Source organism: Copadichromis virginalis, linkage group LG18 (assembly GCF_057382275.1).
Source record: "Copadichromis virginalis isolate Kocher_CV1m ecotype Utaka linkage group LG18, C_Virginalis_male_GT1.1, whole genome shotgun sequence".
Lineage (NCBI taxonomy): Eukaryota > Metazoa > Chordata > Actinopteri > Cichliformes > Cichlidae > Copadichromis > Copadichromis virginalis.
The window spans coordinates 26,100,689-26,126,465 of NC_140635.1; the positions used below are offsets into that span (position 1 = coordinate 26,100,689).

At 41.1% G+C, this 25,777-nt stretch overlaps 3 protein-coding genes across 5 annotated transcripts; 1 reads left to right on the top strand and 2 right to left on the bottom strand.

Annotated features, from left to right (window-relative positions):
• Nucleotides 1–14: 14 nt before the first annotated feature.
• Nucleotides 15–14,984, bottom strand: slc35a3b (solute carrier family 35 member A3b). 3 transcript variants are annotated; one of them, XM_085440516.1, is made up of 8 exons: nucleotides 14,698–14,978; nucleotides 9,694–9,905; nucleotides 9,355–9,509; nucleotides 7,739–7,861; nucleotides 7,420–7,594; nucleotides 3,438–3,556; nucleotides 3,196–3,329; nucleotides 15–1,246 (listed from the first exon to the last, which is right to left on the bottom strand). In XM_085440516.1, exons 2-8 carry the CDS (start codon nucleotides 9,884–9,886, stop codon nucleotides 1,153–1,155), a joined length of 993 nt encoding a protein of 330 aa, XP_085296642.1. In that variant the 5' UTR covers nucleotides 9,887–9,905; nucleotides 14,698–14,978; the 3' UTR covers nucleotides 15–1,152. The 3 variants fall into 3 exon arrangements, with proteins under 3 accessions (XP_085296642.1, XP_085296644.1, XP_085296641.1); XM_085440518.1 differs by lacking the exon at nucleotides 14,698–14,978 and adding an exon at nucleotides 10,626–10,723; XM_085440515.1 differs by having other exon boundaries at nucleotides 3,196–3,556; nucleotides 14,698–14,984.
• Nucleotides 14,985–15,592: 608 nt separating this feature from the next.
• On the top strand, nucleotides 15,593–18,854 carry imp3 (IMP U3 small nucleolar ribonucleoprotein 3). The gene is made up of 7 exons (XM_085439634.1): nucleotides 15,593–15,806; nucleotides 15,941–16,048; nucleotides 16,237–16,311; nucleotides 17,185–17,264; nucleotides 17,371–17,422; nucleotides 17,551–17,623; nucleotides 17,755–18,854. Exons 1-7 carry the CDS (start codon nucleotides 15,670–15,672, stop codon nucleotides 17,779–17,781), a joined length of 552 nt encoding a protein of 183 aa, XP_085295760.1. The 5' UTR covers nucleotides 15,593–15,669; the 3' UTR covers nucleotides 17,782–18,854.
• A 1,429-nt stretch (nucleotides 18,855–20,283) lies between these two features.
• LOC146688027 (vesicle-trafficking protein SEC22b-like) lies at nucleotides 20,284–23,913 on the bottom strand. Its single transcript, XM_085438748.1, has 5 exons — nucleotides 23,758–23,913; nucleotides 21,506–21,615; nucleotides 21,265–21,425; nucleotides 21,019–21,162; nucleotides 20,284–20,857 (listed from the first exon to the last, which is right to left on the bottom strand). Exons 1-5 carry the CDS (start codon nucleotides 23,830–23,832, stop codon nucleotides 20,706–20,708), a joined length of 642 nt encoding a protein of 213 aa, XP_085294874.1. The 5' UTR covers nucleotides 23,833–23,913; the 3' UTR covers nucleotides 20,284–20,705.
• Nucleotides 23,914–25,777: the final 1,864 nt, after the last annotated feature.

Consider the following 25,777-nt stretch of genomic DNA (forward strand, 5'->3'; position numbering starts at 1 on the left):
TTTGCACAGGCTGGTCTGAGTAATTCAGAAACTGCTGGTTTATTTTTACACACAACTATCTCTACAGTTCATAAAGAATGATCCAAACAGGTAAGAAAACTGTGCACAGTAGTGAAAATGCCTTGTTGAGTTCAGAGGAGAATGATCAGACTGCTTTGAAATGACAGGAAGACAACAGCGACTCGAATAAACACTTGTTACAGTCAAGGTAGGGAGAAGAGCATCTCTGAATGCATAACACATCGAACCTGCTGTCAGCTAAGAAACTGGGGTTACAGTTAATACATGATAGTTTTAGAGGTATTTTCCTGGCACGCTTTAAGCAGAACACAAGCCCTTGTATGTATGACAGCCCTGAGTATTGTTGCTAAACCTGTCTATCCCTTTACGACCCATCTTCTGATGCTTCCAACAAGATAATCGACCCTATCATGAAGCGCAAATCATGTCAAACTGTTTGTTTGAACATGAGAGCTCGCTGTACTCAAACAGCCTCCAGTAGAGCACCTTGGCAATGTGGTGGAGGATCCAGACAGATTATAAAAATCTGATACGACGCGCTCCTTTGTTATTATTATTTTAGCACGTGCTTGTGGGGATCTAGTAAGTGCAATATGCTGTTGTGCTTTTTCAAAACTTCTCTGCTGATATCTAAAGAAACACTTTCCATTTGCCCCCGCGACCCTGAAAAGGATAAGCGGAAGTGAATGGATGGCTGGACTTTCCATTTGCACTAAAATTATGTGCCACTTCTTCAAAAGACGTGATCATTTTAAAATTACAATTCTTTAGCAACCCAAAGCTTAAATGTAGCATCTGTACCTCCTGAGGTGGAACGTCACAGTTCTAATACTGACACACGTGAACTAGTTTCACATTAGTTTGCCAGCAAGGATATGGTTTGCTTATCATGTCCTCCTGTTCGCCTTACGCCGTTTGCTTTTCTGTAGTGTTAAGTTTACCTGACATGCTCAAAACAATAGCTTTCACATGAGTCACTGCTAACATCCATTTTGCACTTTTTCAGAGAAGGCCCACTTCCAAAAGACTGTATTTCCCAGTAACTTGTCTTTACTTTTTCTGTAATGAAATTGTTCATGTGGCAAATTCCTGGTCACAGTTCGTAGAGCCACAATTCACGCAAGTCTCTGATTACACTTTGTTGGTGCTGCTGCTGGCAGGTTTCTGCTCATAGCCGTAAAGAAATGTGGCAGCAATAACCAGCACTGCACCTAGAAAAAATACGCTGAGAGACACAGAGAAAAAGAAAATGCATTAAGTTGGAAGCACAACACGTGAGGCAACTTGTGTGTATGACAGTTATCACTGTTACTATTACTAGTTCTGTGTGGAGCTTTGCCAAGATTTTGAATACAGTGCCTTTCAAAAACATTGCTGCTGATTAGAAGATAGCGAAACAGTAGTTGCCCTCTTCAGGATTTCTTTCTTGTTATGTTATGACGTGACTTAATTCTGATTTTCCACATTGTTTTTGGAAAGCTGACATGTTCAGTATATTCATCACACGCAGGCCTGATTACTGCCAGACCAGCTGAATTGAGAAATCCCTTAAACAGAAGCTGGATGGTGAAGTGAAGTAGGCTAAAAGATCTCAAAAAGTCATCTATTAGTCTGGAAAGGGGTTACAAAGCCATTTCTAAGGCTTTAGAACTTCAGTGAACCACGGTGAGAATCATTATCCACAAATGCAGAAAACTTACAACAGTGGTGAATCTTCTCAGCAGCAGTTATCCTACCAAAATTACTCCAAGATGATCAACGGTCACAAATGAACCTAGAAGACCATCTAAAGCAGAGTTAAACAACTCCAGGCCTCAAGTGCTGGTGTCCTGCAGGTTTTAATGATTAGTTTAGTGCCAGGCCTCTGGAGAACTTCAAGACATGTTGAGGGGGTAATTTAGCCATTTAAATCAGCTGTGTTGGATGAAGGACACATCTAAAATGTGCAGGACACCGACACTTGAGGCCCGGAGTAGCCTACCCCTGGTCAAAAAGAACTGCAGGCCTAACTTGTCTGACTTAAAGTCACTCCACAAGTGAACAACATAAAAGAGACTGTGCAAAAATAGCATCAGTGTGAGAGTCTAAGGCAAGAACCAGTGCTGGCCAAAAGAACATAAAGACTCATATTATATTTACCAAAAATATCTTGATGACTCCCAAGACTTTTTAGAAAATATTCTGTGACGAGACGAAAGGTGAACTTCTTGGAAGCTTTCATTCCTGTTACATGCATCTCCTAAAAGAATTTCATACCAGCAGTCAAACATGGTGGTGGTGATGTTCGGGGGCTGTTTTTCTGCTTCAGGAATTGGACAACTTGCTGTTCCCTGATGGAACCATGAATTCTGCTCTGTACCATAAAATCCTGAAGAAGAATCTCCGGCCATGAGTTTATGCCCTGAAGCTCAAGGTTTCTCGGCTTATGCGGCATCACCATGTCTTGCAGTCCTTGCAGATTGCTTCTGCCGAAGGCGGCACAGCCACTTATTACATTTTAATAACTAACCCAGTTATTTACTTGGCTTATCTTTTCTAATTCTAAAATTCGTTTGATGATCTGAAACATCTAAATTTAACAAATATGCAAAAAACTACAAAATCAGGAAGGTGGCAAAAACTTTTCACTGCACAGTTTAACATGTTTGGAAGCAAAGACTTGCTGATTAGTATTAAAATAAGGCAGATTTTTATTAGTTAAAACCAAAAACGCTAAACTGGAGTTTGTGATGGAAGAACTATTTTTTAATCAACACAAAACCTGATGAAAATCCACAAATGTGAAGGTGGTCAGCGCAGTCAGGTGACTGTTAAAAGACATCTGGATTCTGTTTTAACTGGTTTCCTGATAATCAGTGTCAATTGCTGACACACAGGTAGGTCCAAAAGTTTTTGGATAATGATAGTTTTTAATAGCACGCCTCGTTACACCACCACAGTGGATTTTAAATCATGATTGTTTTCTGTAAAATAGACTGTGGTGGAGGCAAGAGGCAAAATTACAAACAAAGTTTCTTTGTCAGAAACTTAAGGACCTAAATGTATTTCAGCCTGTAGTAAAGCTGCTAGATCTAAAAAAAAAAAAAAAAACCCTCAAGAATATCATGTTTTCCACTGATAAAGTGTTAGCAAATTAATATTTTTTTTATTGTGCATAAGCGCGCTTGTGTTTACCTTGTGGGATTAAAGTCCTTCAACAGGAAATACGACATGAGTGTAGACACCATGATTGATAGAGAGGTGGCAAATCCTTTGAGGATGTTGTCAGCATATTTAATGACTACAGCCACGATCAGCCCGCCGAGAGCCTGAAGACATGCAAACAACACAAAGGCAGACATGAACAACTCCACAAAGACTGCCATAAAACTCATGGAAGTCAAATGATGTACTGTAGTGAAACACGATGGCGCAACCTGTAAGACGACAACTATGCAGGTAATAGTGTTGTATCCCTGGAAAATCCCCTCCTGCTTCAAGCTTTCGCCATCATACACCACCATGCCTGTCAAGCCAAACACAAAGCTGAACAAACCTGAAAGAGACAAGAGAAAGTGATAAAGATCAGGTCCTTGCTGGGACAAGTAAGACAAAGGTGGTGTTTTAACTAAGGAGCAATATAAGGCAAGAAGAACAAAAGGAAATGAGCCATAGCCATGCTGTCTTAAAGCAGACTGCAGTCCTAAGATGCCATCAAGTTTTATCAATATACAGCCCATAAACTCACCTTGAATGTGCACCTCCTCAGTTCAATCTTTATTGTTATACACATAGAACAAAATATCCCAAGAAACTCACATCCATATGCCAAGAACAGTTTTACTTGCCAAATCACCAAATCAGTCTAACGTTGTGCTTGTACAAAGGTATATATATACATATATGTATATATATGTATATATACATATATGTATATATATGTATATATACATATATGTACACACACACACACACACACACACACACACACACACACACACACACACACACACATACATATGTATATATATATATATATAAACACCCAGCACGCCCCTGCGGGCGGTTTATCCTTCAAGCTCGGGTCCTCTACCAGAGGCCTGGGAGCTTGAGGGTCCTGCGCAGTATCTTAGCTGTTCCCAGGACTGCGCTCTTCTGGACAGAGATCTCCGATGTTATTCCCGGGATCTGCTGGAGCCACTCGCCTAGCTTGGGAGTCACCGCACCTAGTGCTCCGATTACCACGGGGACCACCGTTACCTTCACCCTCCACATCCTCTCGAGCTCTTCTCTGAGCCCTTGGTATTTCTCCAGCTTCTCGTGTTCCTTCTTCCTGATATTGCTGTCATTCGGAACCGCTACATCGATCACTACAGCCGTCTTCTTCTGTTTGTCTACCACCACTATGTCCGGTTGGTTAGCCACCACCATTTTGTCCGTCTGTATCTGGAAGTCCCACAGGATCTTAGCTCGGTCATTCTCCACCACCCTTGGGGGCATCTCCCATTTTGACCTCGGGACTTCCAGGTTATACTCGGCACAGATGTTCCTGTACACTATGCCGGCCACTTGGTTATGGCGTTCCATGTATGCCTTGCCTGCTAGCATCTTGCACCCTGCTGTTATGTGCTGGATTGTCTCTGGGGCATCTTTACACAGCCTGCACCTGGGGTCTTGCCTGGTGTGATAGACCCCAGCCTCTATGGATCTTGTGCTCAGAGCTTGTTCTTGAGCTGCCATGATTAGTGCCTCTGTGCTGTCTTTCAGTCCAGCTTTGTCCAGCCACTGGTAGGATTTCTGGATATCAGCCACCTCCTCTATCTGCCGGTGGTACGTACCGTGCAGGGGCCTGTCCTTCCATGATGGTTCCTCGTCTCCCTCCTCTTTCTTGGGTTTCTGCTGCCTGAGGTATTCACTGAGCACTCGGTCAGTTGGGGCCATCTTCCCAATGTATTCTTGGATGTTCGTTGTCTCATCCTGGACTGTGGTGCTGACACTCACCAGTCCCCGGCCCCCTTCCTTCCGCTTAGCGTACAGCCTCAGGGTGCTGGACTTGGGGTGAAACCCTCCATGCATGGTAAGGAGCTTTCTTGTCTTTATGTCAGTGGCTTCTATCTCCTCCTTTGGCCAGCCTATTACCCCAGCAGGGTACCTGATCACGGGCAGGGCGTACGTGTTGATGGCCCGGATCTTGTTCTTACCATTCAGCTGACTCCTCAGGACTTGCCTGACCCTCTGCAGGTACTTGGTGGTTGCAGCTTTCCTAGCAGCCTCTTCATGGTTTCCATTTGCCTGTGGGATCCCCAGGTACTTGTAACTGTCCTCTATGTCTGCAATGTTGCCTTCTGGTAGTTCAATCCCCTCAGTTCTGACTACCTTCCCTCTCTTTGTTACCATCCGACTACACTTCTCCAGTCCGAACGACATTCCAATGTCATTGCTGTATAGCCTGGTAGTGTGGATCAGTGAATCGATGTCTCGTTCACTCTTGGCATACAGCTTGATGTCATCCATGTACAGGAGGTGGCTGACAACTGCTCTGTTCTGTAGTCGGTATCCGTGGCCAGTCTTGTTAATGATCTCACTGAGGGGGTTCAGGCCTATGCAGAACAGCAGTGGGGACAGAGCATCTCCTTGGTAGATCCCGCACTTGATGGTGACTTGAGTTGAGTTCCTGATGAAGGCTCTTAGGGTCCCATTGATCTTGTACAATTCTAGGCATTCCAGTATCCAGCTGTGGGGCATTGAGTCATAGGCCTTCTTGTAATCAATCCAGGCAGTGCACAGGTTGGTCAGTCTGGTCTTGCAGTCTCGGCTGATTGTTCTGTCTACCAGTAGCTGGTGTTTTGCGCCTCTGGTATTCTTGCCAATTCCTTTCTGTGTCCCGCTCATGTATTGACCCATGTGCCTGTTCATCTTAGCCGATATGATGCCTGACAGGAGCTTCCATGTAGTACTGAGGCAGGTTATTGGTCGGTAGTTGGAGGGGACCGGTCCCTTCTTGGGGTCCTTGGGGATCAGGACCGTCCGACCTTCAGTTAGCCATTCCGAGTGTCTCTCGTTAACTAGCAGCTGGTTCATTTGTGCTGCCAGACGCTCGTGGAGTGCAGTCAGCTTCTTTAGCCAGTAGGCGTGAACCATGTCGGGCCCTGGTGCTGTCCAACTCTTCATACTGGAGACCCTTTCTTGGATATCTGCCACTGTGATGGTTACTGGACCCTGTTCAGGGAGGTCGCTGTGGTCTGCCCTCAGATCCACTAGCCACTGAGCATTGCCGTTATGGGTTGCATCCTTCTCCCATATGCTCTTCCAGTATTGCTCCGTCTCCAGCCTTGGTGGTGCTGTTCTCTTATTGTTCCCTTGCCACTGAGAGTACACCTTTGCTGGTTCTGTGGAAAACAGCTGGTTTATTCTCCTGCCTTCTATCTCTCTGGTGTACCTCCTCAAGCGGCTGGCCAAGGCTGTGAGTCTTTGCTTGACAGTTTCCAAGGCCTCAGGTATGGACAGCTTGCTGTATTTCTTATGCACCTTCTTTGTCGCACCTTTCTGCAACTCCGTTAGTTGGCTAACCTCCCTCCGTGCTACTTTGATCTTGCCCTCTAGCCTCCTTCTCCATGGAGGGTACTGCCCCTTGTGGCTGTTCAACTTGTAGCCAAGCATCTCACTGATCACTGCTGCCGTACTGTAGATCAGCTTGTTAGTGTCGGTAATCGTGGTTGTAGGTATTGTAGGTATGTAGGTATAACATGTCCTTCTGTTAGCACATTAACTTACAAATGGAGCCTGAGGCTTGTAAACGAAATGCTGTCCAAACTCTGCAGAAACCCCTGGTATAAAATGAGATTTTCCCTGACTGAATGTCAACAGTTAGATGATGTTAAATTAGATACAGAGAAGTCTTGCATGTTGCACCATTTTTCATGCTTACAGCTCTTATTTAATTTTGCACTGAATTTCTTATAATAGTCTCTCTTTAGTTTTACTTAGAGTCATGTTATTATTGGATACATTGTAGTCATTAAGCCGACCATGAAATCCTCTACATACCACAGTATTCTAGAGTCAAATGCAAGCCCATCTGTCTGACAGCTAAATGATCCCTAGCGCAGCAGCGAATCTACAGCAGAACAGCTGAAAAATAAAAGAAGTCCAGACCTCAACCTGCCTGAAGTGCTGCGGGAGCTGTGCACAAATGACTGTCTGCAAACCTCACTGTAAGACAGAGTAAAAGTAACTCTGCAACAATGTGAGTGACTGATAAAGTCATTTTAAAAACAAGTGCTACAAGTTCTTGCAAGCTGCTAAATCATGTGGTGTACTTTCACAGGAACTGCATAACTTTCTGAGAAAACGTTTGTTTGTAACGAACCATACATTCCTCGCTCAGCCTGTCATATAAATGGAGGTATAGCCACTCACCCAGCTGTATATTACGAAGCCACAGACTCTGGCTTGTCTCTTTGAGGATCTTCTCAAAGTAAACTCCAGCAAAACCACTGGACACACAGGCCATCAGCACAGCGATCAGGCCCACAAACTGGGAGCTTGCAGACATTACATTCTGTTCAGAGTCACCCAGAGACTCGACGGGCAACTGTGAAGGTTGAAACACTGATGAGCGTGTGCAAAGGCATAGGCTTTTATCAAAACACATGAATACACTGAGACTCCAAAAAAACCATTAGAAAGGTAGAAATGAAACATTAGTAATAATTGTGGTGACGGCGAGCGCTGTTACCTGCACCAGAGTGACCCCGGCCATGAGGAAGAGCAGGGAGAGCCACTGGTAGCTGCCTAACTTTTTCCCGAGCATGGAGACAGAGAACAAAGCTGTGGTGAGGATCTTCAACTGGTACGTGACCTGTTAGACACAAAAACACAAGTGATGCTTTAAGTAAATGATGGATTACTCCCATCCTCACTACAGCACATAAAAATTGATACAGTACTGGCTACAGTCTGAGTTACAGTAGAGTTGATCAAGTTGCTACCTATGCTCCTTCTTTTTCTTAAATAACATCCTGTTGCTTTCGATTTCTTCTCTGCCATATTTAATTTTTCTTGTTATTTACACTCTTACTTTTTCATTTTGACTGTGTCCACAATTATATTTCATGCTACAGTCATATTTTCCTATCTTTTATTGTGCTCTTCAAAGCATATCGCATTTTTCAGAGTGTTACAAACACAAACTTTATTTATTTATTATTTAGCACACAATAATGGGTAGTATAGAAATGCCACAGTTACAGAAAATGCATTCATATCCAGAAATCTTCTTTCCAGCTACTTCTCGTTCTTTTGGAAGATCTACTGTATTCTAATTCTTCATCTGTACTTTGATGCCTTTCATTCAGCAGCCCACTGTGCAGGGGTCAGGACAGATCTGTTTAAAAATGGAAGAGACACGCCATTTCTAAGAATCCTCTCTGTGATAGATAAGAAGACACATGTTTGCACTCCGGAAATAAACATTGAACTTGTTGTGCTTCATTCCTATTGGGACAGTTTCATTTGCAAGGTTTTTGTCACTGAGTTGCTGTTAAAAGGATGATCTGAAATGTTCCCAAGTGCCTCTTATTCACTTTCTTCTTCAGGTTTTTTAGCGCTCAAGGACAAATGGGTAGTATTATTAATTGGGTAATAATAGTCTCACAATTCTACTTAAAAATGTTATTGCGTTATTCATTTATGTAAAGAACTGCGTATATGCGAAAAAGGACAGAAACTGGAACTGGATGTCATGAACGTATAAATCTTGGTGTTCATTTGAAAATGGTTACTTTGTGACAAAGAAGAAAAGTGAACATGGCCTTTTTACCAGCTAGTCGTCTGTATTTTTTTTAAATTATTTTTTAAATTAATTTTCCAAGTTCACAAAACAGTTTCAGTCAGTTTGAATTGTTTTCCAAAGTATGTTTTTTTGGTTTATTGTTTTTTTTTAGATCACTATAGAGTTTGTTCACATCCAATTATAAATGTTATTTATAAAAAATATCATTTTAGAAATGAGGGATGTGAAGCTTTAATTTAAACAAACATATTTTATATGTTTTATGATTTTTTCCAGTGTTCCAAAACTCAATAACTAGCATTTTCCTCTTTAATATTTACAGAATATAGCAGAGGGTATAGCTTTAGTACCACTTAAATTAATCAAACAAGCCTTATGAGATTAGAACAGATGACATCTGTGAGATAGATTTATGTAAATATTTACCAGGATATCCACTGTACACTGTGAATGCAGAAATGTACACAATACAAACCAGCCATGTGAAACCATAAAGAAACCAGTTCACGCACACAAACTCAGTGAGCTTGAACAAGCACATTCATTCATTTGTATGTAACCTGATAGGTGGCTGCATCCAGGTTGGACAGGGCAACATAGAGCAGATTGTTCTGCAGAGTGTAGATCCCTGCAGGAACGGCCAGCTTCACGAGCTCCACGGGCTTGTTCAGAATCTCCTTGTTCAGCAGCTCGTACATTGCCGTCAAGCTAAAATCTAAGAGAAACAGAGAGAGCGCTGTCAGTAATTTAGAAAACGAGTGCTACAAGTTCGTGCTGTTAAAGGTGGTTCTGCAACCTGCTAAATCATGTGGGGTACTTTTCAACCTATGAAGTTTATTAACTAGACTGGGGATTTTCTACCCAAGTAGGATCCAAAACTGATTTTCCTCCTTACTCACTGTTCTCACTGAAGATGAGGAGAGTGCACATAAAAATCTTGAGCACTTCAGCTGACACTACGGCAGAGGAGGCGAGGTAGCGAGGACCGTTCTCCTTCAGGGTACGGGAGTAGCGCATGGTGAGAACCAGCAGGGTGGTTTGCAGCACCAGAACCCCCAGAGACACGTATTTTAGCCTGGAGGAAAGCGCCATTGTGGAGGAATGTTCGACTCTGCAGAGAGACAGTGAAGGAGCCTTTTAGGGTGGACAGGAAGAAAATGAAAAAAAGAAGAGTGAACTGAAAGGTTCATTCAGCTTGTTCACACAAACATAAGGACTCACAGAGAGCGTCCTGACACGCTGAGCAAGGCTGCTGCAGTGTCCTTGAGCTAGAAATTGACTTCTGCCTCGAACACTTAAGAAGTTGCAGAAATGCACGAGACAACAGTGGAAGAGACTGAGGATTAACAGGCTGTGACTGGTCCTTCACAGACACAGTCTAACAATAAAAAGTAATGGGGAACATGTCGGAAACAGCTGTCACCTTTCCTTTGTCTTGTTATTGGAAATCTGTCCTCCAGCAAGACAAGTGCAGATTTAGTGCAGGAGAGGAACGTGTCGGTCAACCATTGCTGAAACTGTTACACGACCAGCTGGAAAACCATAGCCTCCATCTACCCTGGCTAATGACATAGCTGTGCACTACTTATCCACACTCGCACCAGAATTCTAATAACATTCGATGGCAGCTGTCACAGGTGTCATTTATAAAAAAATACAAATCATTTCTCGTCTAAACTTGTCAGAGGTTTGTGGCTTAAAGATGAAAAAGCACAGCAAATTGTAAAGTCCTAAAATTTAAATAAATAATTTAAAATTAGGAAGGATTTTATACATGAGTGAATTAAACAAGTGTGAACCTTTAGCTGACAGTGATGAGACAATTACTAACCCGTCTCCTGACTCTGGCATCTGGGGCGTCTGAAGAGAAACAGTCCTCATTCTTTTATCTTTTATTTCCAAATTGAGGCATCGTCCACTTGCCTTCATCACAAGACTCACAGAGTCAGCTCACCTTCAAGTAGTAGGAGGAACTGCTCATTTTCTCACAAGGTGAAAGTGTGGGATCGGCTCAGGTGGACTGTTTGCACAGCACGATTATTAGTTAATCCCTGTTAACAGCGAGGCCTCTGTTTCTCCACTGTCTTCAGACAATTACGCACACCGAATCTGACTCACGCACAGTTTGCAGTTCCTTCTTGTTCTTACTGATTCATGACATCATCTCAAACAAACGGACCTCGAGCAAAAGTAATGTCAGAGCAAACTTGTGACTCTGTTATGCTGTGAAGCATTTATATGTGTTGTATTTGAACAGGGATTTAGTTTAAAAATTCTATTTAGTTTTTTCAAAAAGGGATGTACAACTAGCCAAGATGAACGCCTTGAAGTGGTGGCAGAGAAGGAGGTGCTATGTTTTCAGCACAGTGACCTCTTTATGTAGGAGCTCTGCTTAGCAGAGGGGCACGGCTGCACAGTCCCTCTCTGTTTCTGTGTGTGTCAGTGTGTGCGTGAGTGCCCTCCTTACAGCCTGCAGTGTCTACACCCAACACACTCTGCCAACTCTCTCCAACTATATTTCAAACTTTTTTTTTTAGGTAGTGTCATCTGTGTTCTTGCTTATTCACGTCCATCCATCCATTTTCTTAAGTGATGGTCCTCTTCACACTCCCGATGACATCTATGGCCACTTTAGAATCACTAAAGCTAACATGCATGTCGTCAGAGTGTGGGAGGAAGTACCTGGAGAGAACCCACCCAGACATGGGAGAGTGTGCAAACTCTACACAAAAGAGCACCAGCTAGCTGGTGCATTCAAACCCAGGACCATGTTGCTGTGCGGTGACGATGCTAACCACTGCAGCCCGAATATTACAGATGTAAATATGCTCACGCTTAACCTACATATGAATGAAAAGAAAATGGACAGTATACAGTATGTGATCGTGTCACGTTCAAATTAGTAACATCATTAGTATTACAACCTTAAAAATGTCTCACTGTTACAGCTCAAGGTTTAAAAGATGTAAAGAAAGGTTATATTTCTATATGCAAACCAATTTAAAGGCAAACTTTTACCTAGATAAAGAAAACTATTCTCCACTAAGTCATATTAATTTTAATTCGAATATTTGAATGACTTAGACAAAACTATAATGTAATTACCATGAACAGTTCACCTTTCCGGCATTTTGCTACGTGCAAATAATATTGATCTGCTGGCTGGTGGTGCAGTGGTTAGCGCTGTCGCCTCGCAGCAGCAGGAAGGTTCTGGTTGTGAAACAGCTGGTTGGCTCAAGCCTCTTTGAATTAAATTTGCATGTTTTCTAGGTGCTTCATGAATATCAGCTTAAATTGTTACCTGTCTCTCTGCGCTACCCCTACGATGGATCTGGACCATGTTTATCTTTGTAACGTTGTATCTACATCTCATATGGAGGGCAATAAATACATGAATACAAATACATAAGGAATGATAAAGAATTGGAGACTGAGGCAAAGAGTGACTCAGACCCTACCAACCTTCAGACGTCACTTTTATTCTGACCAATACTACACACCTGTAAATCTTTCTGATTGCATTTTGCTTTGCAGTTTGGAGGAGTTGGAAATTCTGCCCACAGACATACTTACAGTACTGTGCAAAATTCTCGAGTCACACTTAATTTTTTGTGTTTTATATAGAAAATGGGAACTAGGGCCAACTATTTATTGAAAGATGCAAACTGAACATACAACATATAAGGCAAAAAGAGAGCATGTACACTTCTAACTAGCTTTACTCCCAACAGAGCCTTACAGTGTCTTCAGACCTTCTCCTCCTTGATGATCATTTAAATCAAATATTTAAATGTTACTGATGAGGCTTCAGTGAACAGTAGGATCAGCTGAAGGGCCAGATGCATCTTGCAGGTCCTGTTTGAGGTCTTTGCTGGATTTTCCTAGTTCTTAAGGACATGAATCTCAGATACTGATGATCTGCAGTAGATAGTTTTTCAGGGCAGATGCTTTTTCCCTTGTCCTCCACTTGTTTGATCGTCTCACATTTTTCTAAGAACACACTGTACACGATGTTGAGATATCCCATGTTTTCAGCTTATAGTTCTTTGGGAATCACCTTATTGGTACAAAAATATTATTTTATTTCTGTCAAACTCTGCTATTTGTGGTGTTTTTCACTGATTCAATTAAAAATGTGGACTTTTCTTAAAAGGGGATGCCTAAAGATACAATTTAAAGTTGGTTCTTTTCTACGTTATCTGTTTTGTGTAGATACAACACTGGTTCATCCTTAAACTTAGGTGCCTCTTTATGCTTGAATCATGCATAGGTCAGTGTAAAATGACTTAACAAACCAGTTTCTCTGAAAATAAAAAGATGGATGTTGAAAGACCTTAGAAAGCCTGGAGGTCTGCTGTTCAAGGCCCCTTTAAAAGTTAGAATGAACTCTGCAAATATATAGAAAAAAATTATAGAAATGGGCAGTGACTCAAGACTTTTGTACAGTACTGTAAACACATGTCAGAGTACCCGTGACTCATGATACCCTGGTGACAGCTACTGTAACAGGAAGTACACCAGGAAGTTTTAAGTGCTTTAGCACACATGCAGATTGGGAATGTGAAAAGACCAACACTGCTATCACAGCTGGTAAATATACAGTAGATGAGACTATTTAGAAATACAAATTCATTAATGAAACACATTTCCTACAGTAAAAAAAAATTGATATTTAAAGTTATCTGCAACAGAATAATGAGACATCAACATTAATTTGTCACAGACTTATCAACAACCCACGCAGATTCACACTAGAGAACAGGAAATCTTTTGCCAGCTCCTTGAAATGAGTTTATAAACAGCTCTTCTCTGCCATAGAGAGCATCTCATTGAGTATCACTGAGTATCAAGCTGTCACTCAACAGTCAGGTTCAGCTCAGCATTGAGATCAAGTTACAAACTGAGCTGTTTACACTTTTTAACTTTTTCAAGACACATTATCAGTTTAAGACGTGCGTGCGCTTTTTCGTTTGGGGGCGAATATCTCAAACGCACAGTTCTGGATGCGAATGATCTTTGCGTCTGCTTGCCTGTCTGAGTGCTGATTGGTTGATGAGTGGGCCGGAAAGGAGCGACAGCGGAGTTCACCGGAAACGGGAGAAGCAAGAATCATAAAAAATAAAACACGAAAAAGCACAGACGGTGGACACTTTTAATTCCTTTCAGCACTCGCTCCCACTTCAGGGACTGACGGGCAGGCCGACAACAGCACCAGGAAGAGTGACCCACAAACCGGTTATTCCGCGTATTTGATTCTGAAGCTGATAGACAACAAACGCTCTCCGCACGCTCACGGGAAATCCGAAACTGCCAACGCACTACTCCCGCTCAAGCGCATAAACCCGGACTCAAAGGGACAGTGTTTGGAGACGTTGTGCCACATTTGGGGGCTTTTAGATTTTCAGAGAATTCACTACAACAGGACAGGGTAGCACAGCACTGGCAGAACTTCCAAGTCAGTGTGAAGAAATGAAGTCTAAAGTGGAGCTTTGCTCTGCTGATATCTTGAGAAAAGGAGTAATATTACATATAGTGACGTGGAGCAGAGCTGACCTCCATCACCAGAAAACTTTGACGTATTTGTTTGGCGGTAGTTAAGCTGAGCAAACATCACACTGGTAAGGATGCGGACCTGTTGAAGGGCAAACCCACATGTGAAGGGAAGGTGTGAAAGTTAGAGTGAGTGAATGCCCCGTTGTTTAATTAAAGACGTATGTGCTGGTTATGGTTCCCCCAAATGTTGCTGATAGTGAAACACGGTGTCTCTGAAGGCATCTTCGCAGATTTAAAAAGGAAGCAGAAGGTGTTCACTGTTAAAGTTAGCCACAAAAGATGTCTCCGCAGACAATCGGATGTTTAACAGGCTTTTTTAAACAGCAAATTCTTATCTCGGTGAAACTTACCTGTGGGTCTGGAGCTAAGCTTAGGGTGTAGATGACAGGATGTGGGCGCCCGCACTCTTGATGGTCCTGTCCTCGCTTTCTCTTTACTAAAGATTGACTCTCATGGCGCTAAACTAACAGTCAGCATAGCTGTCTCAGCTGTAATTCACGGCACGCTTTTGATTTTTACGCATATAGCAGACGCGGTGCCTCCTCCTCTGGAGGCTACACTCAATGAATGAACCCACGTGTAGCTGAGAAGGACTCAGTTTAGAAGTTTGGTGACACCTGCCGAAATATGACAAAGTAAACAAGAATACACCGAAGGGGGAACAGTTTCACACCAAAGGCCCCTCTTTTGTCCTCAACATATGTAACATATTTTTTAAATATACATAATAAAATGTAATAAATACCCCTAACAAAGGCTAATCACTAAAACGATATTCACATGCACAGCTTTACACCATATTTCGCTGGAATAGTTATTTAAAGCACTTCAATTCCCCTCTGATTCAAGAGCTATCTGTTAACATTTACTGGGCTGTAAAAAAAAAAGAATTCAGATATTATCAGTAATTTAAAAATTCATACATCGAAGGAACTTGCTTTAAAACAGATTTGCTACATAAGTACATTTATTCTTTAATTACTGTTATTTCTACAAATGGTAAATAAATGGTAAATGGTCTGTATTTATCTATAACTCTAATAATAACAACCTAGAGTGACTTTCCAATCACATTTGATATTTGTGAGTAAGCAAACGATTACGATTACATTAGTATTAAAAATTATTATTTTAAAAAACCACGAGGTTTCTGTTACAATAAAACACGGTAGCACAGATTTATCATCTGTGCTACCGTGTTTTGTTAGGTTGCGGGGTGGGGGCGCTGTTGCGGGCCACCACCTTCAGTTCTCGATGACGAAGAAGAAAAATAACAGCACGTGCTTCCTGTTTCTCCAGAAGTGGCGTGAAACGCTGTGAAAATGGTTCGTAAATTAAAGTATCACGAACAGAAGTTGTTGAAGAAGGTCGACTTCATCAACTGGGAGGTAGACAACAACCTGCACGAGGTCAAGGTGTTGCGGAAGTATCACATCGAGAAAAGGGAGGACTACACCAAGTGAGTCTGTGGCCGCTAGCTAGCTTTTAGCATCGGTTATTTACACTGTATAGACGTATAAACACATTTTTATACCATATTTCAGCTGATATTTACAAATCACACAGACACCATTTTTTCCTCCTGTGTCTCAGGTACAACAAGCTTAGTCGGAATGTCAGAGACCTGGCCAGAAAAATCAGAGACCTGGATGAGAAAGATGGCTTCAGAGCACAGAGCACACATCAATTACTGGAAAAACTGTAAGGTTTTGGATATTACAGTTATTTAATATGGATAAAATCCTCTTAATGTTAATTCAAGCTGACATCTTTTAACTCTGCGCTTGTTTCCTGTGTGGTTTTGAGCAGATTTTGATTGCTGTGTTGTTTATTGTTTTCTAAACCTTTGTTGATATTACACAGAGAATCTTTTTCTTCCTTCACCTCAGATACAGCATTGGTCTCATCCCCACCAGACAGAATTTGTCCCTCACAGAGAAAGTCACAGCTTCTTCATTCTGCAGGTACATTTATGTGTATATCTTAAACTCATAAAGTGTACTGTACTGTGGAAAAGTCTGGAGGTGCTCCTCATTTTTTATATTTTGCTTCTGAGGCGCCAGAATTTCATGTAATTTTTAAAGTGGTCTTGTGCAAAGTTCTACAGGCTTTCTGAAAGTTCGTTATTGGAGATTGGCTGCTTTTTCACTCATTCTTAGTCCAGTGCTTGTGCCTGATCATTTTGTTTTGCTAAGCCACTTAAAACTGACTTATGAACTGTTCAAGCATAAAGGCTCTTTTGTCACTCCTGGCTTTGAGGCTACATTTCAGCCAGTGGTGTTGGGGATCTTGTCAAATTTCATTTAATTATGAACACAGAAAACTACCATCAGATTTTGATCCACCATGCAGTACCACTTGGAAAACAGGTGATTGGCAATGGCTTCATTTGCCATTCAAGGCTTCTATCCATACCTGGATAGAAGAACACACTATGCAACAGTATCAGTCGTTGATTGGCCTCCCCAGAGTCTGGATCTCAGTGTGTGATCATCTTGATAGAGAACAGAACAAACGTCAGCGAACATCCAAGGAAGAGCTTTGAATGTTCTTCCAGAAGCAAGGAGAAATATTCCTGAACACAAAGAAATGACAAGCAAGCTATGTTGAAGCATGAAGGTGGTCAAATTTTGAGTTTCAAGTTTGTTAGAATTGTACAGACTGTTTATTATATACTGTATTTCAATGCATGTTTGGACATGTTTCATTAAATCTCTGCATGTATTTCTCATCTTCCTAGCAAAATATAAAGAAATGAGAGGTGGCTTGAGGCTTTTATACAGTGCTGTGTATAAATGCAAGCCTCTATGTATACTTTGTCTGTGTGATTCCTGCAGGAGGCGGCTGCCCAGCATCATGTTGAATCTTCGTATGGCTCAGAACCTGAAGACGGCAATTACTTTCATCGAACAAGGGCGTATCCTTGACTGCTGTGTTACTGTAAATTGTTATGCTTAACACTTCAGATTTGTCTTCATTCAAGGATTAAAACAGATTCAGTGTTGTCCTTGACTCAGTCACAGATGTGCGTGTTGGCCCGGATATTGTTACAGACCCAGCGTTTCTAGTCACAAGGTTGGTCTCCGGGTATTTAGTCTTCTCACAATATCTTTACCAACACAGAGGGCCTTTGACACAGATGCTTCACTATACTGCACATGTGAAAATGCTGACACTATTACTGTAACTTTTTTAAATGTAAGAAATTTGGAAGATTTCGTCACGTGGGTGGACTCCTCGAAGATCAAGCAGCACGTGATGAATTACAATGAAGAGGTGAGTGATTTGTCAGAGTTTGTATGTACATATTTCAGTTACGAATGATTATCTGTTACTTAAATCGACAGTTTTCAGGACTGAATCCGAATTCTGATGCCTTGAAGCTCATCACTGTGTTTCTTTTGCAGCGGGACGACTTTGATATGATGGCATAAATCTGTTCTCCCAAAGTCATTCATCACACTGAGCGATGGAAAGAAGATCTCTGCTTTTTTTACTTTGCTGAGGAAAAACTACAGTGTGGGTTCCTTTTATTATGTAAACTGGGGAAAAAGTGAAAAGTGCTCCTGCGTCCCCAGAACCCAGGACTTACTCGAGCAGTCCGGAGAACAAAGAGGAATTTTACTATTGTCACACTTTGACAGAAGCTCTTGTATTTGAACGGCAGCTGTAAAATGTGTGTCAGTGAGTGTCCAAGTATAACTGATTGTAAAAGTTGAGGTGAGTCTGTATTGTTGTCACTAAAGCTGCAGAAACGCCACTACCACAAGATTTTGTAAACTTTTTTTTAAAAAGATGGGCATACCCTAAACCTACATTTATTCTAATGACCAGCAGGGGGCGACTATGGTGTTTGCCAGTTTTATAGAAGTTTATAGGAAAATGCCTCTTAGCGCCCTCTTTTTGTAACCTCAATAAATGATTCCCTGATGCGTTCATGGACTCAATCACCAGTTCTCAGCCTTAGTTAATACAGCGTGTTTATTTTGTAAGTCATGGTCCTTGTTGGTGTCCAACATCCCTCAGTTTTATTGTGTGAAGGGCAAATGGCAATGGCGAAAAAAGCGTAGCTCGAATTTTAAAAAATAAAAAAGCTTTTCGAACTAGCAGATCATGTCACATATATACACACACACACACACACACACGTACGTCTTTAATACAGCAGTAAGCCTTTGTCGTCTTTGTTCATTTGGGGATCATAAAGAGCAGGTTAGCCTCTGGTCTGACTCACTTTTTTGTTTTTCTTATTTGTTCTGTGTTTGTGTAAACACGAGCTCCTTGGTTTGTCTATACAGGGATTAACAAATTTATTAGACCCTTTGTACTAAAACAAATTACAAATATTTTAGAAATTTGACAAAAACCTTTTTAGTACGACAAACAAAACATTTTTATTTATTAGGCAAATGCACTCAAACATTCAAAACAGAATTTTTTGTTCAGGAATGCAAGTAATTAACTGTAATTTGACATCTTTATCACAAAATAAAGTGCTCGTCTATTTTTTTCTGATTTTTATTTGTAAAATTGAACTGGAAAATGTGTTTAGTTATATTTATGCACCTATGCATACTGGTGGATAAAAAGTTACAACAAACATATCAAAGATGATTTTGGGAATCACCAGTACTCTTCCTGATATTCTGGGGGGGGGTTCGTATCAAACAAATGTAAATATCAGACAAAGATAACACAAGTAAGCACAAAGTGCAGTTCCTAAATGCTTAGTGTGAAGTGGAAAAAAATCCAAACCTACATGGCCCTGTGTGAAAAGTGATTGCCCCCTAAACCTAATAACTGGTTGGCTCAGCCATAGAAGCAACAACTGCAATGAGTCTTTCACGTCGCTGTGGGGGAATTTTGGCCCACTTATCCTTGCAGAATTGTTCTAACTCAGACACACTGGAGGGTTTTCCACCATGAACTGCCTTTTTAAGGTCATCCACTCATGATCTTAAAATCGGATTCAGGTCAGGACTCTGACTGGGCCACTCCAAAGTCTTCATTTTGTTTTTCAGAGGCGGACTTACTGGTGTGTTTTGGATCATTGTCCTCTTGTAGAACCCAAGTGTGCTTCAGCTTGAGGTCACGGACACATGGCTGGATATATTTCTTCAGGATGTTTTGGTAGAAGGAAGTCATGGTTCCATTTATCACAAGTCTTCCAGTCCTGAGGCAGCAAAAAATCTGCAGACCATCACACAACTACTGCCATATTTTAATGTTGGCATGATGCTTCTTTTCGTTTGGTTTCCTGTTCTTCATTTTCGTCTTGCAACTGTGCCATGGATGCCATTTTTGCTCAGTCTCTTTCTTATGCTTGAGTTATGAACTCAGACAAGTGAGGCCTGCAGTTCTTTGGATGTCGTTCTGTCTCTTGTGGTCTTTTGTAATCTCTTGTATGAGTTGTCGCTGTGCTCTTAGGGTAATCCCCCCACCTTCATTTAGAAACTGCATTTTGTGTTTGCTTGTGTTATCTTTGTCTAACACTTAAATTTGTTTGACAATCTGAAACATTTCAGTATGACAAACATACAAAAAAGAAAACCAGGAATGGGATAAAAGACTTTTCCACACCACTGTATAAACAGTGTGTAAAATAAGTGTTGAACATGTCACCAATTTTCTAAGTAAATACATTTCTAAAGGTGCTACTGACATGAAATTCCCACCATATGTCAGTAAAAACCTGTCCAATCCACACAAGAACATCAAACCACAGATGGTCATAAATTATGTGTAGTAATGGGAATGATAGAGGGGGAAAAGTGTTGTACATACTGAAAATAATTGAATGCTTTGTACAAAAGCCTTCGTTGGTGATTACAGCTTCAAGATGCTTCCTGTGTGGGGAAACTGAACAACACATGGTGAGAATTTCATAGCAATAGATCCGCTAGAAATATATTTACTTAGAAAATTAGTGAGGTGTTCAATACTTATTTTACCCTCTTTGTGTGTATATAGAAAGGGCCTGCAACCTTCATGATGTTCACATAAACTGTCATATATAAAGCTCAAACAGATTGATTTCTTGGTAAATATTCAACATTTTTAATAACACTTTCTCACACTTGTTTAAACTTTAATTACAAACATCACAGTTTTAAGACTCTAACATCTGGACATGCTTACATGGACTCTCCATCAGTGCTGAAATGCTGCCAGAAGCTCCACCAACCTGTTTATGAGGGAAAGCCAATGTGAAGCAAGTTGGCTAAAAAGGAAACTATTCTGTAACTTTATATGTTTATCACTGGTCCGGCTCACTTCACATCAAAGTGGGCTGTATATGGCACACAATGTATGATTAGTTTAGGTGCCGGTCGAGGAGACGTCCTTGTCCCAGCGTCTATCAGAGCCACCAGAAACGCATGTAGATGATGAGTGTGATGAACACAGCCACAGCTACAGCCTTAGCATAGCCGGGGGAGGTGTTGACATCTTTGGCGTTGCTGCGACAACTTTTTGAAAAGCTGCTCAGGTTGCTGACTTTTTTGGCAATATCTGAGGGGATAAAATCGAAACATTGGGATGAACTGAACATCTCTGAATACATGTACATTGTAATTTGTAAATTGGAATAATAACAAATTGTCTACATAATTCTGAATAGAATCAGCACCTCCCATTTGATGGGATGTGTTACCAACGCCTGCTACACTTACCACAGAGAGGGTCTCTCTGCATGACTTCAGCAATATTTTCCGCCATTATTTTCTGAATATCTTCCAGCTCTTTTTTAGTACTTGCCAAGGTCTTCCGGAGTTTGATCGACACAGGTGGCTTATTCACTTTTTGGATATATGTGTCTGGAACAAGATGTAAGATGCTATAAAAATGTTCATTTTATTTGTTTACAGGGATTAGCGCCATGTCTCTGTGTGATAAAAGATGTTGGACTTCAGTCTTACCAAACTCTATGAAAGAGTAGGGCCTGGATACTGTGGGTACTTTTTTTCCATACTGGACATAAAACTCTTTGCTGAGGTCTTCGAGGTATTCAAAAGCCATCGTTTTGGGAAAAGAAGCCTCGCAGAGGATAATGTAACACACACCCTGGGATATTAAAAAACTGAAACGAGGCCTAACCATTAGTTATATTTGACTCAAGTTAAACCTCACCAAAATTATCAACAAAATGTGTGATCTTACTGAAAGTTCTTGTCCCCGGTATCAAGGGTACAACGTTCTGGACTCTGAGCGTCCAGTTTACGGCACAGCTGCTTGGCCTGGCTCTGGTACAGCAGGAGGTCCCTTTCTGACTGACAAAGGCAGATAAAAACAGATTTGAGCTCATTCTTATCTCACTTAAAGTTAAAATGATTAGTCATTTATGCATTCATCACCAAGTACCCACACAGTGTAAACAGTATAAAATTCAAGAAGCAATGCCTACAAACTCAGAAACTTTATTATACACCTTGCTAGTACCATGTTGGATCCTTTTACCTTTCAAACTGTTTTAATTCGTTATGGTGCAACGTCAGAAGGTGCCGGAAACTGTCCTCAGAGATTTTGGTCCAAGTTGACATGACAGCAACTCAGTTGGTTGCTCAACCATTATGTGACTCTTCTGTTGTATCACATTCCAAAGCTGCTCTATTGGATTAATATCTGATGTCATGTTCAAGAAACCAGTTTGATATGAAATGAGCTGGGGGACATGGTGTGTTATCCTGCTGGAAGCAGCCATCAGTAAATGTGCCAATAAAAGGGTGGATGCAGTTAGCAACAATGCTCAGGTGGTGTTTAAACGAATCAGAATCAATCAAGCTTTATTTGTCACAAGCAGGTTGCCGTGCAGTGAAAATGGGACCCCCTCCCCTCCCCGACCTTACACACATAACACAGACATCACATGGGGTTACAAGTCGGAGATCGGTAGCGTTACAGAAAAGAACACTGAAATGTACACAACAACGGGAGGGTACAAGAGGAAAAAAAGAGACCTCCACTCATGCTGTGCTTCCATGGTAGGACAGCACGAGAACAGGAAACAAAAAAACTCCTCTGCACAAAAAAAAGCACATGAATGGCCACAGCACAACATTATGACAGACATGACAAGCCACAGGGTTGGGTAGGGGATAGGCGATGCTCAGCTGTGCCAATATTCTCAACATTACACCACCACCAGTAGAATAAACCACTGACACGAAGCAGGATAGATCTATGCCTGCATGTTTTTTATGCTAAATTCTGAGCCTACCATCTGAATGTTGCTGCAGAAACAAAGATTTATGAGACCAGACAACATTTTTCATCTTCTGTTGCATGACTTTGGGAAAGTTTTGTGTAAATTGTAGCCTCAGTTTCCTGTTCTTAGCTGGCAGAAGCAGCACCCAATGCGGTCTTCTGCTCCTGTAGCCTGTCTGCTTCAAGATATGATGTTTTGTGCATTCAGAGATGCTTTATTTCATACTATGAATTTGAAAAACTGTTATTTGAGTTTCTGTCGCCTTCCCTGTCAGCTTGAGCCAGTCTGATCATTATACTGCTCACTGGCTATTTTTCTCTTTCTCTGGTCATTCTTTATAATCCTCTCCCGTGTGGGGAAATCCCAACAAATAATCAGTTCCTACAATATTCAGAGCAGCCTGTCTGACAACAACAATCATTCAACATTCAAAGTCCCTTAAATCACCTTCCTTCCTCATTCTGATGCTCGGTTGTCATCTTAACCATGTCTAAATGCATAGAGTGCATTGAGTTGCTGTCATGTGTTTGGGTGATTAGATATTTACATTAATGAGCAGTTGAACACATGTACATAATACACTATCTGATGAGAGCATGTATACATTATTCTCATCAGAGAGTCGTTCACACGTGGAACCTGCAAAATGTCTGTGTGGAGGAAAACTGAGATACATTTCTTTTTCATGCTTTTCCTTTTAAAGCTTTTTGTGTGAAATTACAAAATATTTACAAAAATATTTGCTCTCATTCACTGGAAAATCACAGTCTGGTAGTCTCTCTATCTGGATTATTTGCATAATTAAACCTGATAATGGGGTACTTTATAAAGAGGTAACGGTGTGATCTGAACCAGCCTTGTTAATATTGCATCTGATTATTTCTTGTAATAAAATGATCCCCACAGTTACAGGCAGAGATAGACTCCTAAGTTTCGCATCATGTTATTAGCACATATTCCATCACATTAGTACTTTTGCAGGATTTTCTGGGACCAGAAAATCTTATATTCAGCTCAACTTTCAGTCGCTTCTCATTTGTAAAACATCTTACACCTAGTGCTGCTCAATAAATTACAACTTGAGCTGAAGCTGCAATAAACTCATGGATCATCCCCTAGAGCACCAAGTGTAAGAAACAAATCCTTTTCTAAGAGGAGTTTGGTGTGCAGGTATCTTCATACTGGGGTCCTCAGCCTTCATTCATACCTGTTCATCCTCCTGTACAGACGCAGCGAGTGGAAGTCCATCTGCCACACGAGTGATCATTGTCAGCAAAATCATGGTGTTTTAAGTTGAGGATCTGCCGTCAGCTAGGGGAGTTTATTATCCAGCCGGGAGAGCGTATTGACTGTCCGATGGAAATCGAGGGATGGCTCGTCTGCCTGCAGTGAGCTCTGCTGTCAGTCAGAGGCAGTGTGCAAAGTATGTGATACAACTGGTTTATCACCTGTACCGATGGTGGTCCATCACCCAGCAGCGGAGAAGAGAAAAAAGTTACACTGTGCACCAGTTATTATTGTTAGTTTTTATTGTTTAAATTCTATCTCTCTATCTACAGTTTCCTCACATTTCTTAAGAACACACAGTACACCATGCTGAGGCCAAGTTTCTAACTAATTGCTCTTTAGGAATCACCTTGTTGGTGCAAAAATACTATTTTATGTTTGTCAGTCTTGACAATCTTTGATATTTTTCACTGATTCATTTATTCATTATATTTCTTTGCAACAGGAAGCTGTAACAAAGTGCCTAAAGATATAATTTAAAGTTGGTTCCTTGGAAGCAAAATAAATACAAATGAGGAATGTCTCGAGAGTTTTGCACAGTACTGTAAACACATACCAAAGTACTCATAACTAATGACATCCTGCTACTGCAACAGGAAGTATATCAGGACGTTTTAAGTACTTTGGCACACATACAGACTCAGAAGGTGAAAGACCAACGTTGCTATCACAGCAGGCAAATAAACAGTAGATGAGACTATTTATAAATTCAAACAAATTAATGAAGCATATTAATCAAAAACATTTTCTGCAATAAAAAGAGGATATTTAAACGTCTCTACAACCGATTAACGAGGCCTTAATATTATGTTGGCACAAACTTACAACTTATTAGTCTAATTAAAGAACAGGAAACCAGAGGGTGATGCCACAGTGGCTGGCTGTATATCTTTTATATACAGTTTAAAAATGAACAGAGTCTTTGTTGTCTTTCTTCATTTACAGTCAGAGCTCAGTGATTTTCATAAAAGTAATCATAAAAAGCAGCTCAGCCTCGCTGGTCCGACTCGCTTTTTCTGTTTTTCTTGTTTGCTCTGAGTTTGTGTAAACACGAGCTGCTTGGTTTGTCTAAAGAGGGATTAACAAATTTATTAGACGCTCTGTACTAAAAACAAGAAAGCACAAATACTTTAGAAATTTGTTAATTGTTTAAACCAAGTTGCAAACTTGTATGTGATCAATTGAAATAGCAGTTAAAGTCTTTACAGTTCTGAAGAAATTTATTAGATGACCTGACCTAAAAATAAGAAAGTACAGTTTATGAATCTGTCAAAAACTTGTTTAAAATTAAACAGAGGAGAGAGAAATCAATCAACCACAACAATTAATCACAAAAGCACAGCTGGATTTTATCAGACTACCTCCAGAATTGGGAGTGAAGAAGATGGAACAACCTGCCCGAACTGATCGTAGTATCACCACGGGCGTGTTGTTCGTATGAGAGTGACCAACACAACCACACTGGCTGACACAGTTGGATTGATATCTGGGTAATTTGGAGGCCAAATCAACACGTCAAACTCACTGTTGTGCTTCTCAAATTCCTGCTTTGTGGCAGGGCGCATCATCCTGCTGAAAGAGGCCATAGCCATCAAGGAATGCTGTTTACATGAAGGGTGCACATGGTCTTCTACTTAAGAAGGTAGTACGTGTCAAAGTGACATCCACATGAATGACAGGTTTCCCAGCAGAGCATTGCCCAAAGCATCACACTGCCTCCACCAGCTTGCCTTCCTCCCATTGTGCATCATGCTGCCAGGTGTTCCCTGGTAAGTGATGCTCCTTGTATTCAGACACGGTTCTATCAGGACCAGCATGAACTTTTTGGGTAATTTGAGCTACAGTAGCATATCTGTTGGATTGGACCACAAGTGCATCAGTAACCCTGTCGCTGGTTCACCACCGGTCCTTCCTTGGATCACTTTTGATAGATACTAACC

Bases quoted from the DNA above. Each gene is read 5' to 3' on its own strand.
- slc35a3b (XM_085440518.1), bottom strand. From the start codon at position 10,723: ATGAAGGCAAGTGGACGATGCCTCAATTTGGAAATAAAAGATAAAAGA. The intron at 9,906-10,625 runs GTTAGTAATTGT...GTCTCTCTGCAG, and splicing joins ATGCCAGAGTCAGGAGACGG to AGTCGAACATTCCTCCACAA. The intron at 7,595-7,738 runs GTAACAGCGCTC...CAACCTTCACAG, and splicing joins CCGGGGTCACTCTGGTGCAG to TTGCCCGTCGAGTCTCTGGG.
- imp3 (XM_085439634.1), top strand. From the start codon at position 15,670: ATGGTTCGTAAATTAAAGTATCACGAACAGAAGTTGTTGAAGAAGGTC. The intron at 17,265-17,370 runs GTATCCTTGACT...ACTCAGTCACAG, and splicing joins TACTTTCATCGAACAAGGGC to ATGTGCGTGTTGGCCCGGAT. The intron at 17,624-17,754 runs GTGAGTGATTTG...TTTCTTTTGCAG, and splicing joins TGATGAATTACAATGAAGAG to CGGGACGACTTTGATATGAT.
- LOC146688027 (XM_085438748.1), bottom strand. From the start codon at position 23,832: ATGATTTTGCTGACAATGATCACTCGTGTGGCAGATGGACTTCCACTC. The intron at 21,426-21,505 runs GTAAGATCACAC...GCCTCGTTTCAG, and splicing joins ACCGGGGACAAGAACTTTCA to TTTTTTAATATCCCAGGGTG. The intron at 20,858-21,018 runs GTAAGTGTAGCA...TTATCCCCTCAG, and splicing joins GCAGAGAGACCCTCTCTGTG to ATATTGCCAAAAAAGTCAGC.